The 17,443-nt window shown below is 43.2% G+C and overlaps 1 protein-coding gene across 1 annotated transcript in view; it reads right to left on the minus strand.

Moving 5' to 3' along the window:
• The window catches only part of tnmd (tenomodulin), a 120,219-nt gene extending 118,027 nt beyond the window's left edge, over window positions 1-2,192 (minus strand). The window contains exon 1 of the mRNA XM_087798686.1: window positions 2,112-2,192. Within this exon, the coding sequence (XP_087654812.1) occupies window positions 2,112-2,192 (81 nt within the window). The remainder of the gene's footprint in view (window positions 1-2,111) is intronic.
• Between the last annotated feature and the right edge of the window lie 15,251 nt (window positions 2,193-17,443).

A 17,443-nucleotide genomic window follows, 5' to 3' on the forward strand; every position in this document is an offset into this window, starting at 1 on the left:
ACAACCGAGTGTGAGTACAACCAAATGTAAGTACAACCGAGTGTGAGTACAACCAAGTGTGAGTACAACCGAGTGTGAGTACAACCAAGTGTGAGTACAACCAAGTGTGAGTACAACCAAGTGTGAGTACAACCAAGTGTAAGTACAACCGAGTGTAAGTACAACAAGTGTAAGTACAACCAATAAACATTACTAGTTTTCTAGGTTAAAACTGGAAGAGTCTACAACTCTAACTACTTAACTTTTGCCATTACTAGTGAACTACTCTGATCCTATATGTTTAATAGTGAAGTAGTAACATTAAAGCAGTTAACTTTTGCAGCAGCATTAGTAAACTAGTGGACCTGAAAGTGTTTACTAGTGAACTAGTAAAATACATAATGACCTCTTGTTAACATTTTTTAATTGGACTAGTAAACTAGCACGATATAACATGTGAACTAGTTAACTAGTAAGGCCACAGAAGCATTGACAGTTTTTTTTATTACTACTTGTTCACTAGTCCAGCTAAGAATGGGGTAACTAGCCTTAATTGAACTGTTTTTCGGGACCAGCTAGTTCACTAGTAACACCAAACTTGTCAACTAGTTAACTAGTGGGCGCATGGCCGTCACTGGTTCATTAGTACGTTTTTTTTATCCATCACTAGTAAACTAGTAATGTGAACTGTCATGACTTGTTTAACAGCTTGTTTCAAGGAAATCTAACCAGAAGGTAACAAGTTAAACTAAGGATTAAAATGGGATCAAACAACAATAAACATGTCGTCCAAGATAGTTCACTCGACTTCACTCAATGCTAAGCTAGTCATGTAGCATCGATGCACCTGATTGACAGGTGCCACAGATCCATCATGAGTTAAGAAGCTGGAAACATGTTTCATTGAAGTAAGATCTTTGTTCTTCATGTAGTCACTTTAGCTTCAGAGCTGGTTCATGATCTTCTCGTCATCTCCGGCAGAAACACGTCAAAACTGGACTAAAGTCATCAGATGTTTGATCAACAAATCTCTAGTTTTCATTCAACTTCCAGCTCGACCTGCGCCTCAGTCGGACGAGAACATCTGCTCGTCCTACATGAGTTCTTCACAGATGTCTTCGTTCCAACGTTGATGTTTGAGTTCAGCACAAGGATGGATGGATTGAAGGATGGATGGATGGATGGATGGATGGATGGATGGATGGATGGATGGATGGATGGATGGATGATGGATGGATGGATGGATGGATGGATGGATGGATGGATGGATGGATGGATGGATGGATGATGGATGGATGGATGGATGGATGGATGGATGGATGGATGGATGGATGGATGGATGGATAGATGGATGGATGAATGGATGATGGATGGATGGATGGATGGATAGATGGATAGATGGATGGATGGATGGATGGATGGATGGATAGATGGATAGATGGATGGATGGATAGATGGATGGATGGATGGATGATGGATGAATGGATGATGGATGGATGGATGGATGGATGGATGGATGGATGGATGGATGGATGGATGAATGGATGATGGATGGATGGATGGATGGATGGATGGATGGATGGATGGATGAATGGATGATGGATGGATGGATGGATGGATGGATGGATGGATGGATGGATGGATGGATGGATGGATGGATGGATGGATGGATGGATGGATGGATGGATGGATGGATGGATCAGAGGTTGTTCTCTTCTTTAATGCTCTCATATGATCACAGTTGTGTTTGTTTAGTTCTTAACTTCATAATCAGAGATTAATCAATATTTCACCTGAAGGTCTTTCTTCCTCTAAATACTTTTTCACACAAATGTAAGATTTCATTCATTTTGTAACATCGACTCATGTTTGAAGTTACAGATGTTTGTTCGTGACAAACTACAAACGAAATGAAGACGTATTTCTACCTTCATGTCTCCAGGAAGCTTCAGTCACAGACTCCACGAGATGTTCAAGACCAAGAAATACATCTTCACTCAGTGCTGACGAACACGTGCTCAACATTGTGACATTTTCAACTGAATTCTCTCATTATTTTAATTTCCTTCATATCTTTTCATCTCAGCTCCTCCTCAACCTCCAGACATGTTTAATCAGTGAGAGCCACAGACCTCCAGGATTCCTGCTCCTCTCTTGTTTAGTCTATTATTAAAGCTTCTTCCATACGTCCACTCGGACCACACGGTTGCCATGGTTACCACCATTGTACCAGTACGAGCTCCGCTGACATCTCCTCCTAATGACTTCAACAGATCAGATTTAATTCCAGGTATTCACAGGTTTTCTTGCGTGTTTTGACTGGAGAAGGCGGAGCTGTCGAGAGACTCCAGACGCAGCCTGCGGTTGTGTAGACAAGTGATGCAACGTGAAGAAAACCACAATAAGAGTTTTAAACGGACGGCGATGTCACGTGCAGGTGCTCGGAGGTGAAGTCTGGACGGACGGAGGAGGATTCTGTTCCCACTTTCCTTTAATGAGCTCCTGCCTCCCTCTTCCAGTGGGGGGGGAACGTAATGCAGTCGCGCCGTCCGTGACCCAGAACGGCAGATGGAGGTCTGGGTTGATTTGGTCGACACCTGTTCTCCAGTCGTCGTGTTTGTGCAGACAAACATAATTGCTCACAAAGAAAACACATCACTGCGAAGCCTGTTCAATGTTCTCCTGATTAAACAAATGAAGTCTTTCTAAATGAAAACAATCGAACAACAAAGAGATTCTTGGAGAATATTTACTGCTTTCACGTCAACGATCACATTTAGTTCCTATGACTGTCTTTGTGTTTAAACATGAATGTTCCGTGCAGTAAAGTTATATGCCTTAAAAAAGGTTTGTTTTTAAGAACATCTAAATTCTGGTCGATTTAACTTTAAAATTGCCTCCTGGTAACATCACCTGAAGTTGGAGCAGCATCCTTGTGTTCTCGTCCGAAGGAAACTATTACATTTACATGAGGTTTCACTACATCTGTGTGTAGTTGTCGTCATGAATCTACACACACTTGTGTTGTAGAGTCAGTTCGTTATAAAACATTCAACTTGTTCAGAGAAACAACAAAGATTCAATCGTCAAAACTGACAGAAACTTATTATAACTTTTTTCATTGATTTATTTGATATACGTTTGAAATCTTCTGATCGTTGTTCGTATTCTTCACTGCTGTCTCAAGACTCTCAGGTCGAAGCTTCTCTTCGGATCTTGAAAGGTTTCAATAAATCAGGAACAATATCACAGAGACTTGGATTTAGAAAAGAAATGTGTTTCTATGAACCTTCAGACCCATCATCAGAGTTGGATGAATGATAAGAGGATCAGATATTGACGGAGGCTCAGTTTTTCTGCTTCTTGATGATCATTTCAGTTGATAACTGAGTTAAACTCAAGTTACTCATGGTTTAACCAGCACTAGTAGAAGCTCGAGACAAACAGATCCAGCTGATCACACCAGCAACAGTCACGAGGAAAAGAATGCCCTTGAGGCAGAAAACTTGATTATAACCAGACTTTTTGAATAGTCTTCTGCAGGGATGGAAGAAGAGCAAGGAGGAGGAGAAGTGGAGGAGACGAGCGATGGAGAGATGACAAGAGGGAGAAGATTCAGAGAATAATGTGAGGAGTCGAGACGGAGGAGAAATCTTGGATCTAGTTCTCGAGTGACTTGACGACGTAACGAGGAGGAGGAGGAAGAGAGGAGTGTTGAGGAGGAGGAGGAGGAGGAGGAGAGGAGTGATGAGGAGGAGGAGGAGGAGGAGGAGGAGGAGGAAGAGAGGAGTGATGAGGAGGAGGAGGAGGAGGAGGAGGAAGAGAGGAGTGATGAGGAGGAGGAGGAGGAGGAAGAGGAGGAGGAGGTGGAGGTGGAGGAGGAGGAGGAGGAGGGGAGGAGGAGGAAGAGAGGAGTGATGAGGAGGAGGAGGAGGAGGAGGAGGAAGAGAGGAGTGATGAGGAGGAGGAGGAGGAGGAGGAGAGGAGTGATGAGGAGGAGGAGGAGGAGGAGGAGGAAGAGAGGAGTGATGAGGAGGAGGAGGAGGAGGAAGAGAGGAGTGATGAGGAGGAGGAGGAGGAGGAAGAGGAGGAGGAGGTGGAGGTGGAGGAGGAGGAGGAGGAGGAGGAGGAGGAGGAAGAGAGGAGTGATGAGGAGGAGTAGGAGGAGGAGGAGGAAGAGAGGAGTGATGAGGAGGAGGAGGAGGAAGAGGAGGAGTGATGAGGAGGAGGAGGAGGAGGAGGAGGAGGAGGAGGAAGAGGAGGAGGAGGAGGAGGAGGGGGAGGAGGGAGGAGGAGGAGGAAGAGAGGAGTGATGAGGAGGAGGAGGAGGAGGAGGAGGAGGAGGAGGAGGAGGAGGAAGAGAGGAGTGATGAGGAGGAGGAGGAGGAGGATGAGGAGGAGGAGGAGGAAGAGAGGAGTGATGAGGAGGAGGAGGAGGATGAGGAGGAGGAGGAGGAAGAGAGGAGTGATGAGGAGGAGGAGGAGGAGGAGGAGGAGGAGGAGGATGTGTTATGAGGAAGAACTGACAGCAGGTGACACTAGTCATGATTGGTCTACAAAGGAGAGGATGTGATTGGAGGAGGAGGATATAACTCGGTCAGCTGTTTGAAAAGCAGGAAGTATGATGGAGAGAATGAATGGAGAGAAAGTGAAGGTGGAACATCTGAGTGTTTGTTGTGAGAAGTGTTCCTGTTTGAACCTTCACTAGGATTCATTGCTGTGAGTAACAAGAAAAACAAAGATGTATCAATGACTGAATATAACGATGATTCAAAACATGTTTTTAAAGGATCTGTTGAAGGTAGTCATAGATATTTGTATCACGATGTTGTGTCACAGACCCTTAAAGCCAAGCTTTGACTGCTGCAGTACATTGTGGGAGTTGAAGAGGATTTTAGTGAAGCTGAAAAGTCTTCAACACGAAAGTGGTGGAATTTAAGAAGATTCTTGCAAAAACGTCCAGAGACTGAAAACACCTTTAATTGAGCTTCAATGAATGATGAACGTTCCACACTTTTATTTCCCGTTTCACTCCATTTTTAAAGAGTTTATTAAAATTAACGTGTGACTTACGGCACTGACCTGATTCCATTTGACATTTCTTTTCAATTGAACCATTGAAGCTGCAATTAAGACTTAAACCAGATTATTAATTCACTTACCACTCGTTGCTTCGTGAAACTATGAATATGAAGTCGATGCTTCAATCTCACACTTTCAGCTCTGATGTGTGTTTATGTTCGAAGATGTTATTTAAAAGTTATTATGATTTATTTTAACTTATTGTTCGTCTTCTTCCTCTTATCGGGGTCGTGTCGAGGGGGCAGCAGCTTCAGCTACATGGTCCAGCTTTTCCCCAGGGACCCCGAGGTGTTCCCGGGCCAGCTCGTCCTAGGTCTGCCCCAGGGTCTCCTCCCAGTGGAACCACCAGCGAGGCGTCCAGGAGACACTCAGACGTTCACCTCGACTGACTCCTCAGTGTGGAGGAGCAGCTCCACTGAACGTCATCTCCACGGAGGATAGTTGGATAAATATAGAATCATTTTGCTTGTCATATTCTAAGCGTGTCGTCTGAGGGAACAGGTTGAAGCAGGTCCTCCAGCAGGACTCATGAAGGTTTCCTCACGACTCCTTCGCTCGGGCTTCAACTCCAGCGAGTCACGTGGATGAAGTCTGACAATGGAGCCGAACAAGTTCCCCTCCTCGAGCAGGTGTTGACGTCTCTGCATCTGTCTCTACATCTGGGCCTTGTTGGTTTTAATGAGAGACGACGACTCACTCGGAGTGTCCTCTATTGTTCTCGTCACACAGGAGTCGTTCACACGAGCAGCTGCAGGAAACTACCTTCACTGAGGCGACGTGGAAGACCTTCATGTCGACTGTTGTTTCTACAAGAATGCAGCTGTGACTCAGATGCAACACACAGGTTGTTTGTGAAGAGAGAAGATCATCAAGACTTCTGATGTCAGGACCAGGAACTCACTGGACGTAGTGACTGGACCTCAGGACTACGTTGAACAATTTATCAACACAAATGAAACACGAAACAATGAAAGCCAGAAAAAAAGGTTTTCCTGAGAAGATTCTTTTTTCGTTTCTTTTCAGTCTCACAAACAAACCACCATGTTTGATATTTGGTGTCGAGAAAAGAAAACTTGATCTGACTGAAGTTTTTACAACACTCGTGTAGTGAAGTGAAGAAGCTGCATGAAGCTTCATTGTAGCTCCAGTAGGTGGCGCTGTTAGGTGTCAATACAATTGTTTTCAAAACATTATTATATGTTTATAGAGCAGAGAGTGACATCAAGAGGAAAACTAAATAACAGCTTCTTCATCACATTTATGTTGTTTTGTTTGATTCAAAATGTGTGTTTGTGTCATTTTCTTTTAATGGAAACATCAACTAGTATCAACTCTGGTGTCATTAAACATCAACTAGTATCAACTTTGGTGTCATTAAACATCAACTAGTATCAACTCTGGTGTCATTAAACATCAACTAGTATCAACTCTGGTGTCATTAAACATCAACTAGTATCAACTCTGTTGTCATTAAACATCAACTAGTATCAACTCTGGTGTCATTAAACATCAACTAGTATCGACTCTGGTGTCATTAAACATCAACTAGTATAAACTCTGGTGTCATTAAACATCAACTAGTATCAACTTTGGTGTCATTAAACATCAACTAGTATCAACTCTGGTGTCATTAAACATCAACTAGTATCGACTCTGGTGTCATTAAACATCAACTAGTATCAACTCTGGTGTCATTAAACATCAACTAGTATCAACTCTGGTGTCATTAAACATCAACTAGTATCAACTCTGGTGTCATTAAACATCAACTAGTATCAACTCTGGTGTCATTAAACATCAACTAGTATCAACTCTAGTGTCATTAAACATCAACTAGTATCAACTCTGGTGTCATTAAACATCAACTAGTATCAACTCTGGTGTCATTAAACATCAACTAGTATCAACTCTAGTGTCATTAAACATCAACTAGTATCAACTCTGGTGTCATTAAACATCAACTAGTATCAACTCTGGTGTCATTAAACATCAACAAGTATCAACTCTGGTGTCATTAAACATCAACTAGTATCAACTCTGGTGTCATTAAACATCAACTAGTATCAACTCTGGTGTCATTAAACATCAACTAGTATCAACTCTAGTGTCATTAAACATCAACTAGTATCAACTCTGGTGTCATTAAACATCAACTAGTATCAACTCTGGTGTCATTAAACATCAACTAGTATCGACTCTGGTGTCATTAAACATCAACTAGTATCAACTCTGGTGTCATTAAACATCAACTAGTATCGACTCTGGTGTCATTAAACATCAACTAGTATCAACTCTAGTGTCATTAAACATCAACTAGTATCAACTCTGGTGTCATTAAACATCAACTAGTATCAACTCTAGTGTCATTAAACATCAACTAGTATCAACTCTGGTGTCATTAAACATCAACTAGTATCAACTCTGGTGTCATTAAACATCAACTAGTATCAACTCTGGTGTCATTAAACATCAACAAGTATCAACTCTGGTGTCATTAAACATCAACTAGTATCAACTCTGGTGTCATTAAACAACAACTAGTATCAACTCTAGTGTCATTAAACATCAACTAGTATCAACTCTGGTGTCATTAAACATCAACTAGTATCAACTCTGGTGTCATTAAACATCAACTAGTATCAACTCTGGTGTCATTAAACATCAACAAGTATCAACTCTGGTGTCATTAAACATCAACTAGTATCAACTCTGGTGTCATTAAACATCAACTAGTATCGACTCTGGTGTCATTAAACATCAACTAGTATCAACTCTGGTGTCATTAAACATCAACTAGTATCGACTCTGGTGTCATTAAACATCAACTAGTATCAACTCTGGTGTCATTAAACATCAACTAGTATCAACTCTGGTGTCATTAAACATCAACTAGTATCAACTCTGGTGTCATCAAACATCAACTAGTATCGACTCTGGTGTCATTAAACATCAACTAGTATCGACTCTGGTGTCATCAAACATCAACTAGTATCGACTCTGGTGTCATTAAACATCAACTAGTATCGACTCTGGTGTCATTAAACATCAACTAGTATCAACTCTGGTGTCATTAAACATCAACTAGTATCGACTCTGGTGTCATTAAACATCAACTAGTATCAACTCTGGTGTCATTAAACATCAACTAGTATCAACTCTGGTGTCATTAAACATCAACTAGTATCAACTCTGGTGTCATCAAACATCAACTAGTATCGACTCTGGTGTCATTAAACATCAACTAGTATCGACTCTGGTGTCATCAAACATCAACTAGTATCGACTCTGGTGTCATTAAACATCAACTAGTATCAACTCTGGTGTCATTAAACATCAACAAGTATCAACTCTGGTGTCATTAAACATCAACTAGTATCAACTCTGGTGTCATTAAACATCAACTAGTATCAACTCTAGTGTCATTAAACATCAACTAGTATCAACTCTGGTGTCATTAAACATCAACTAGTATCAACTCTGGTGTCATTGAACATCAACTAGTATCAACTCTGGTGTCATTAAACATCAACAAGTATCAACTCTGGTGTCATTAAACATCAACTAGTATCAACTCTGGTGTCATTAAACATCAACTAGTATCGACTCTGGTGTCATTAAACATCAACTAGTATCGACTCTGGTGTCATTAAACATCAACTAGTATCAACTCTGGTGTCATTAAACATCAACTAGTATCGACTCTGGTGTCATTAAACATCAACTAGTATCAACTCTGGTGTCATTAAACATCAACTAGTATCAACTCTGGTGTCATTAAACATCAACTAGTATCAACTCTGGTGTCATCAAACATCAACTAGTATCGACTCTGGTGTCATTAAACATCAACTAGTATCGACTCTGGTGTCATCAAACATCAACTAGTATCGACTCTGGTGTCATTAAACATCAACTAGTATCGACTCTGGTGTCATTAAACATCAACTAGTATCAACTCTGGTGTCATCAAACATCAACTAGTATCAACTCTGGTGTCATTAAACATCAACTAGTATCAACTCTGGTGTCATTAAACATCAACTAGTATCAACTCTGGTGTCATTAAACATCAACTAGTATCAACTCTGGTGTCATTAAACATCAACTCTGTATCAACTCTGGTGTCATTACACATCAACTAGTATCAACTCTGGTGTCATTAAACATTAACTAGTATCAACTCTGGTGTCATTAAACATCAACTAGTATCAACTCTGGTGTCATTACACATCAACTAGTATCAACTCTGGTGTCATTAAACATCAACTAGTATCAACTCTGGTGTCATTAAACATCAACTAGTATCAACTCTGGTGTCATTAAACATCAACTAGTATCAACTCTGGTGTCATTAAACATCAACTAGTATCAACTCTGGTGTCATTAAACATCATCTAGTATCAACTCTGGTGTCATTAAACATCAACTAGTATCAACTCTGGTGTCATTAAACATCAACTAGTATCAACTCTGGTGTCATTAAACATCAACTAGTATCAACTCTGGTGTCATTAAACATCAACTAGTATCAACTCTGGTGTCATTAAACATCAACTAGTATCAACTCTGGTGTCATTAAACATCAACTAGTATCAACTCTGGTGTCATTAAACATCAACTAGTATCAACTCTGGTGTCATTAAACATCAACTAGTATCAACTCTGGTGTCATTAAACATCAACTAGTATCAACTCTGGTGTCATTAAACATCAACTAGTATCAACTCTGGTGTCATTAAACATCAACTAGTATCAACTCTGGTGTCATTAAACATCAACTAGTATCAACTCTGGTGTCATTAAACATCAACTAGTATCAACTCTGGTGTCATTAAACATCAACTAGTATCAACTCTGGTGTCATTAAACATCAACTAGTATCAACTCTGGTGTCATTAAACATCAACTAGTATCAACTCTGGTGTCATTAAACATCAACTAGTATCAACTCTGTTGTCATTAAACATCAACTAGTATCAACTCTGGTGTCATTAAACATCAACTAGTATCGACTCTGGTGTCATTAAACATCAACTAGTATAAACTCTGGTGTCATTAAACATCAACTAGTATCAACTCTGGTGTCATTAAACATCAACTAGTATCAACTCTGGTGTCATTAAACATCAACTAGTATCAACTCTGGTGTCATTAAACATCAACTAGTATCAACTCTGGTGTCATTAAACATCAACTAGTATCAACTCTGGTGTCATTAAACATCAACTAGTATCAACTCTGGTGTCATTAAACATCAACTAGTATCAACTCTGGTGTCATTAAACATCAACTAGTATCAACTCTGGTGTCATTAAACATCAACTAGTATCAACTCTAGTGTCATTAAACATCAACTAGTATCAACTCTGGTGTCATTAAACATCAACTAGTGTCAACTCTGGTGTCATTAAACATCAACTAGTATCAACTCTGGTGTCACTAAACATCAACTAGTATCAACTCTGGTGTCATTAAAAATCAACTAGTATCGACTCTGGTGTCATTAAACATCAACTAGTATCAACTCTGGTGTCATTAAACATCAACTAGTATCAACTCTGGTGTCATTAAACATCAACTAGTATCAACTCTGGTGTCATTAAACATCAACTAGTATCAACTCTGGTGTCATTAAACATCAACTAGTATCAACTCTGGTGTCATTAAACATCATCTAGTATCAACTCTGGTGTCATTAAACATCAACTAGTATCAACTCTGGTGTCATTAAACATCAACTAGTATCAACTCTAGTGTCATTAAACATCAACTAGTATCAACTCTGGTGTCATTAAACATCAACTAGTGTCAACTCTGGTGTCATTAAACATCAACTAGTATCAACTCTGGTGTCACTAAACATCAACTAGTATCAACTCTGGTGTCATTAAAAATCAACTAGTATCGACTCTGGTGTCATTAAACATCAACTAGTATCAACTCTGGTGTCATTAAACATCAACTAGTATCAACTCTGGTGTCATTAAACATCAACTAGTATCAACTCTGGTGTCATTAAACATCAACTAGTATCAACTCTGGTGTCATTAAACATCAACTAGTATCAACTCTGGTGTCGTTAAACATTAACTAGTATCAACTCTGGTGTCATTAAACATCAACTAGTATCAATTCTGGTGTCATTAAATATCAACTAGTATCAACTCTGGTGTCATTAAACATCAACTAGTATCAACTCTGGTGTCATTAAACATCAACTAGTATCAACTCTAGTGTCATTAAACATCAACTAGTATCAACTCTGGTGTCATTAAACATCAACTAGTGTCAACTCTGGTGTCATTAAACATCAACTAGTATCAACTCTGGTGTCATTAAACATCAACTAGTATCAACTCTGGTGTCATTAAACATCAACTAGTATCGACTCTGGTGTCATTAAACATCAACTAGTATCAACTCTGGTGTCATTAAACATCAACTAGTATCAACTCTGGTGTCATTAAACATCAACTAGTATCAACTCTGGTGTCATGTATTAAATGTTCTTCAAGACGCAGTAACTTCTCATCATGACCATGTTTTTAAACGTATTACTTTATAAAGTTGCTCTGAAATCTGGACGAACGAGAGGTTACGAGAGTCTATTATGATGTAATAATGGCTTCACTCCTCCTCCAGCTGTAATCACGCTTTGTTTATACATGAGTCCCTTGGAGATGGAGACTTCCAGGATTGCACTTCTGTGGTTGCAGAGAGTGTTTGACTTGTTGCTCAGCGAGTCGATGATTATTGACCAGATGGAGGAAAGAAACACAAAAGTGTTGAAATCATTTCCAAGTTTCTCCGGCCGTCCTTTGGGAAATGATGAAAAGTCCACGCAGGTAAATTCGAGCTGCTATGGGGTTTTTTAAGTATCCCATCTGCATGCACTGGTGGACACTTGTAAGTGGCATATAATTAAGGAGCAAGGATACAGCAACCTTGCCTGCAAGTGTGTTTGCTCGGATGATGTGAGACTTGTGAAAGTCAAACAGCTACTTATGAGTTGAAGGTGCAGGAGTCTGACGTGAAGAATCTGCTCCGCTGGCCTGAGGGCACCAGGATGTTGATGTGATGACTCCTCCAAGCATGATCCACGCGTCCAGGATGACCTCCAGACGATGGTCGTATGTCGGGACGAGCGGCTGAAGCTGCTCAGACAGAAGCCGAGGCTCGGGTGGAACAAGGAAGGTTTGGAAACAGAACTTCCGTCAATTACTGGAGCAACTCATCTGACACAGTCAACATCAGCTAATGAGCCATTTTTATCACGTCTCTCTGTATTTCCATCATTATCTCTCGCAGTTAACATGTGTGGAAAGTTTCTCGTGAAAAGCATGAAGGCTCATTTAAAGTAAAAGTCGACACAGGTTTATAAATCCTTCTCTCGGGGGAGAGTGTATACGTCGAGCTGCCGTCGGCCTCACAGAAGGTTCTGAAGGTTGTGTCTCGTGGCCATAAATAAAAACGATGTGACAAAAACACCCTGAAGCCACTTTGGTTTGTCTGTGGGTTTTCCATCATTTTAAGAACTGGTGTTTGCTGCAGTGTCCGGCGTGATGCTTGGCTCCGGCTCGCCGAGGAAATAACTCCATCCAGGTGCAGAGCCTGGGCTGGAAAATGAGATCCCAGGAGAGTCTTTTCCTCGTGTAGTGAAGGCCTTTGGAAGTCACCAGACGAGTCCATCTCAATAGTCTTCTGACAAGGTTAGAGAATGATGGGATGTTGTTGTTGTCGGTTCAAGACGAGGAAGTCAGAGTCGCCATAGTTTCTTAATTCATGTCTGAAGAATCTCACGAGCTTCCATTCAAATACTTAACTCTGATCTTATTGGACGATTAACTTCCTTTCAATTCAAAAGATTGTTCATAACAGGGACTCGAGTCGTCTTGTTTTTTCACCGCATGAAAAATAAAACCAATTTCAATCCACCAGAGGAAACATGGAGTTAGAACAAGTGTGACATTGATGTGACGGTTCGACAGGAAATTAGTGATAAAAGAAAAGTGTGTCGGTGACTTAACAAAATAATTAAAAACACTAATCAGCTGTTTTGATTGACACACGTATGATCCAATCAAATCTCTCACTGAATGGGCGGGGCTTATGACAAAGAAAGTGTCCCATTGGTTGATATTGTAACTCGTGGTCCAATCAGCTGGAGCTTCACTAACATGTTCCTGTGAGTGTGTAGAGTCAACAAAGTTGTTGTTATATTAACACAATCAAACATGTTAGACAAGAGTCAAGTGAGTCTGAGAGTCAACGTTGCTGCCAAATTTCTGACTCGACCCTGTCATGTGTTGTTTGTGTTTAGTTGCTCGTCATCGAAGACGAGCAACATGCGTTGAAAGTGTTATTTTGGCAGCAACGTTGGCTTCCTCACCATCCTGGGAGGTCATGTGTTGCACTTGATTATTGGATCTGGAGCTGATTTGTCAAACAGAATCAGGATCTTGTGTTCGCGTCCATGAACTCACAGTAACCTTCATTTATAACATTGTAGCCAAAGTGATCAAACACAAACACACACAGAATAATATGTTTTCAATGTACATCAAGAATGAAAGTTTCTTCTTAGAAAACAATGACTTCATGAACACATTCCCAGATTGATTTTGCCAAAAGGATTTAAACCCACAGTGTTAAGCATCATAACAGCCTCTGGAATGACCTTTCAAATCCCAGCATGCACTCGTCACACAACAGACTCAGAAATAATCACAGTGAACGACAAAGAAAGTATTTCCAAAGAAAGAAGAACGTTTTAGAAATATTTCTTTCATTATTTAAGTTTCTGGGCAAAAACTGAAACATGTTTCTTTTCATTGGCTGCTAACTGTAACTGTAACTGTAACTGTAACTGTAACTGTAACTGTAACTGTGATTGTAACTGTAACTGTAACTGTAACTGTGATTGTAACTGTAACTGTGATTGTAACTGTAACTGTGACTGTAACTGTAACTGTAACTGTGATTGTAACTGTAACTGTGATTGTAACTGTAACTGTAACTGTGATTGTAACTGTAACTGTGATTGTAACTGTAACTGTAACTGTGATTGTAACTGTAACTTTAACTGTGATTGTAACTGTAACTGTGATTGTAACTGTAACTGTGATTGTAACTGTAACTGTAACTGTAACTGTAACTGTGATTGTAACTGTAACTGTAACTGTAACTGTAACTGTGATTGTAACTGTAACTGTAACTGTAACTGTAACTGTAACTGTAACTGTGATTGTAACTGTAACTGTGATTGTAACTGTAACTTTAACTGTGATTGTAACTGTAACTGTGATTGTAACTGTAACTGTAACTGTGATTGTAACTGTAACTGTAACTGTAACTGTAACTGTAACTGTAACTGTGATTGTAACTGTAACTGTGATTGTAACTGTAACTTTAACTGTGATTGTAACTGTAACTGTGATTGTAACTGTAACTGTAACTGTAACTGTAACTGTAACTGTGATTGTAACTGTAACTGTAACTGTAACTGTAACTGTAACTGTAACTCCGACTCCGACTCCGACTCTGACTCCGACTCATGACTCATGACTCCGACTTATGACTCCGACTCCGACTCCGACTCATGACTCCGACTCCGACTCCGACTCCGACTCCGACTCCGACTCCGACTCATGACTCCGACTATGACTCCGACTCCGACTCCGACTCCGACTCTGACTCCGACTCATGACTCCGACTCATGACTCCGACTCCGACTCCGACTCCGACTCCGACTCCGACTCCGACTCCGACTCCGACTCCGACTCCGACTCCGACTCCGACTCCGACTCCGACTCCGACTCATGACTCCGACTATGACTCCGACTCCGACTCCGACTCCGACTCCGACTCCGACTCCGACTCCGACTATGACTCCGACTCATGACTCATGACTCCGACTTATGACTCCGACTCATGACTCCGACTCATGACTCCGACTCCGACTCCGACTCCGACTCCGACTCCGACTCCGACTCCGACTCCGACTCCGACTCCGACTCCGACTCCGACTCCGACTCCGACTCCGACTCCGACTCATGACTCCGACTATGACTCCGACTCCGACTCCGACTCCGACTCCGACTCCGACTCCGACTATGACTCCGACTCATGACTCATGACTCCGACTTATGACTCCGACTCTGACTCCGACTCATGACTCATGACTCCGACTTATGACTCCGACTCCGACTCCGACTCCGACTCCGACTCCGACTCCGACTCATGACTCCGACTCTGACTCCGACTCATGACTCATGACTCGGACTTATGACTCCGACTCCGACTCCGACTCCGACTCCGACTCCGACTCCGACTCTGACTCCGACTCCGACTCCGACTCCGACTCATGACTCCGACTCCGACTCCGACTCCGACTCCGACTCCGACTCCGACTCCGACTCCGACTCCGACTCCGACTCCGACTCCGACTCCGACTCCGACTCCGACTCCGACTCCGACTCCGACTCCGACTCCGACTCATGACTCCGACTATGACTCCGACTCATGACTCCAACTATGACTCCGACTCCGACTCCGACTCCGACTCATGACTCATGACTCCGACTTATGACTCCGACTCCGACTCCGACTCCGACTCTGACTCCGACTCCGACTCATGACTCCGACTCATGACTCCGACTCCGACTCCGACTCCGACTCCGACTCCGACTCATGACTCATGACTCCGACTTATGACTCCGACTCCGACTCCGACTCCGACTCTGACTCCGACTCCGACTCATGACTCCGACTCATGACTCCGACTCCGACTCCGACTCCGACTCCGACTCCGACTCCGACTCCGACTCCGACTCCGACTCCGACTCCGACTCCGACTCCGACTCCGACTCCGACTCATGACTCCGACTATGACTCCGACTCCGACTCCGACTCCGACTCCGACTCCGACTCCGACTCCGACTCCGACTCCGACTCCGACTCCGACTCATGACTCCGACTATGACTCCGACTATGACTCCGACTCATGACTCCAACTATGACTCCGACTCCGACTCTGACTCCGACTCATGACTCATGACTCCGACTTATGACTCCGACTCCGACTCCGACTCCGACTCCGACTCCGACTCCGACTCCGACTCTGACTCCGACTCCGACTCCTACTCCGACTCCGACTCCGACTCCGACTCCGACTCCGACTCCGACTCCGACTCCGACTCCGACTCCGACTCCGACTCCGACTCCGACTCCGACTCATGACTCCAACTATGACTCCGACTCCGACTCTGACTCCGACTCATGACTCATGACTCCGACTTATGACTCCGACTCATGACTCCGACTCCGACTCCGACTCCGACTCCGACTCCGACTCCGACTCCGACTCCGACTCCGACTCCGACTCCGACTCCGACTCCGACTCCGACTCCGACTCCGACTCCGACTCCGACTCCGACTCCGACTCCGACTCCGACTCCGACTCATGACTCCGACTCCGACTCCGACTCCGACTCCGACTCCGACTCCGACTCCGACTCCGACTCCGACTCCGACTCCGACTCCGACTCCGACTCATGACTCCGAGTCATAAGTCGGACTCATGACTCCGACTCATGACTCCGACTCATGACTCCGACTCATGACTCCGACTCATGACTCCGACTCATGACTCCGACTCATGACTCCGACTCATGACTCCGACTCCGACTCCGACTCCGACTCCGACTCTGACTCCGACTCATGACTCATGACTCCGACTCATGACTCCGACTCATGACTCCGACTCCGACTCCGACTCCGACTCCGACTCCGACTCCGACTCCGACTCCGACTCCGACTCCGACTCATGACTCATGACTCCGACTCCGACTCCGACTCATGACTCATGACTCCGACTCATGACTCCGACTCATGACTCCGACTCCGACTCCGACTCCGACTCCGACTCCGACTCCGACTCCGACTCCGACTCCGACTCCGACTCCGACTCATGACTCATGACTCCGACTCATGACTCCAACTATGACTCCGACTCCGACTCTGACTCCGACTCATGACTCCTACTCCGACTATGACTCCGACTCCGACTATGACTCCGACTATGACTCCGACTCCGACTCATGACTCATGACTCCGACTCATGACTCCAACTATGACTCCGACTCCGACTCTGACTCCGACTCATGACTCCTACTCCGACTATGACTCCGACTCCGACTATGACTCCGACTCCGACTCTGACTCCGACTCATGACTCCTACTCCGACTATGACTCCGACTCCGACTATGACTCCGACTCCGACTCCGACTCCGACTCCGACTCCGACTCCGACTCCGACTCCGACTCCGACTCCGACTCCGACTCCGACTCCGACTCCGACTCCGACTCCGACTCCGACTCCGA

This window comes from Callionymus lyra, chromosome 9, assembly GCF_982586985.1.
Source record: "Callionymus lyra chromosome 9, fCalLyr1.hap1.1, whole genome shotgun sequence".
Classification (NCBI taxonomy): domain Eukaryota; kingdom Metazoa; phylum Chordata; class Actinopteri; order Syngnathiformes; family Callionymidae; genus Callionymus; species Callionymus lyra.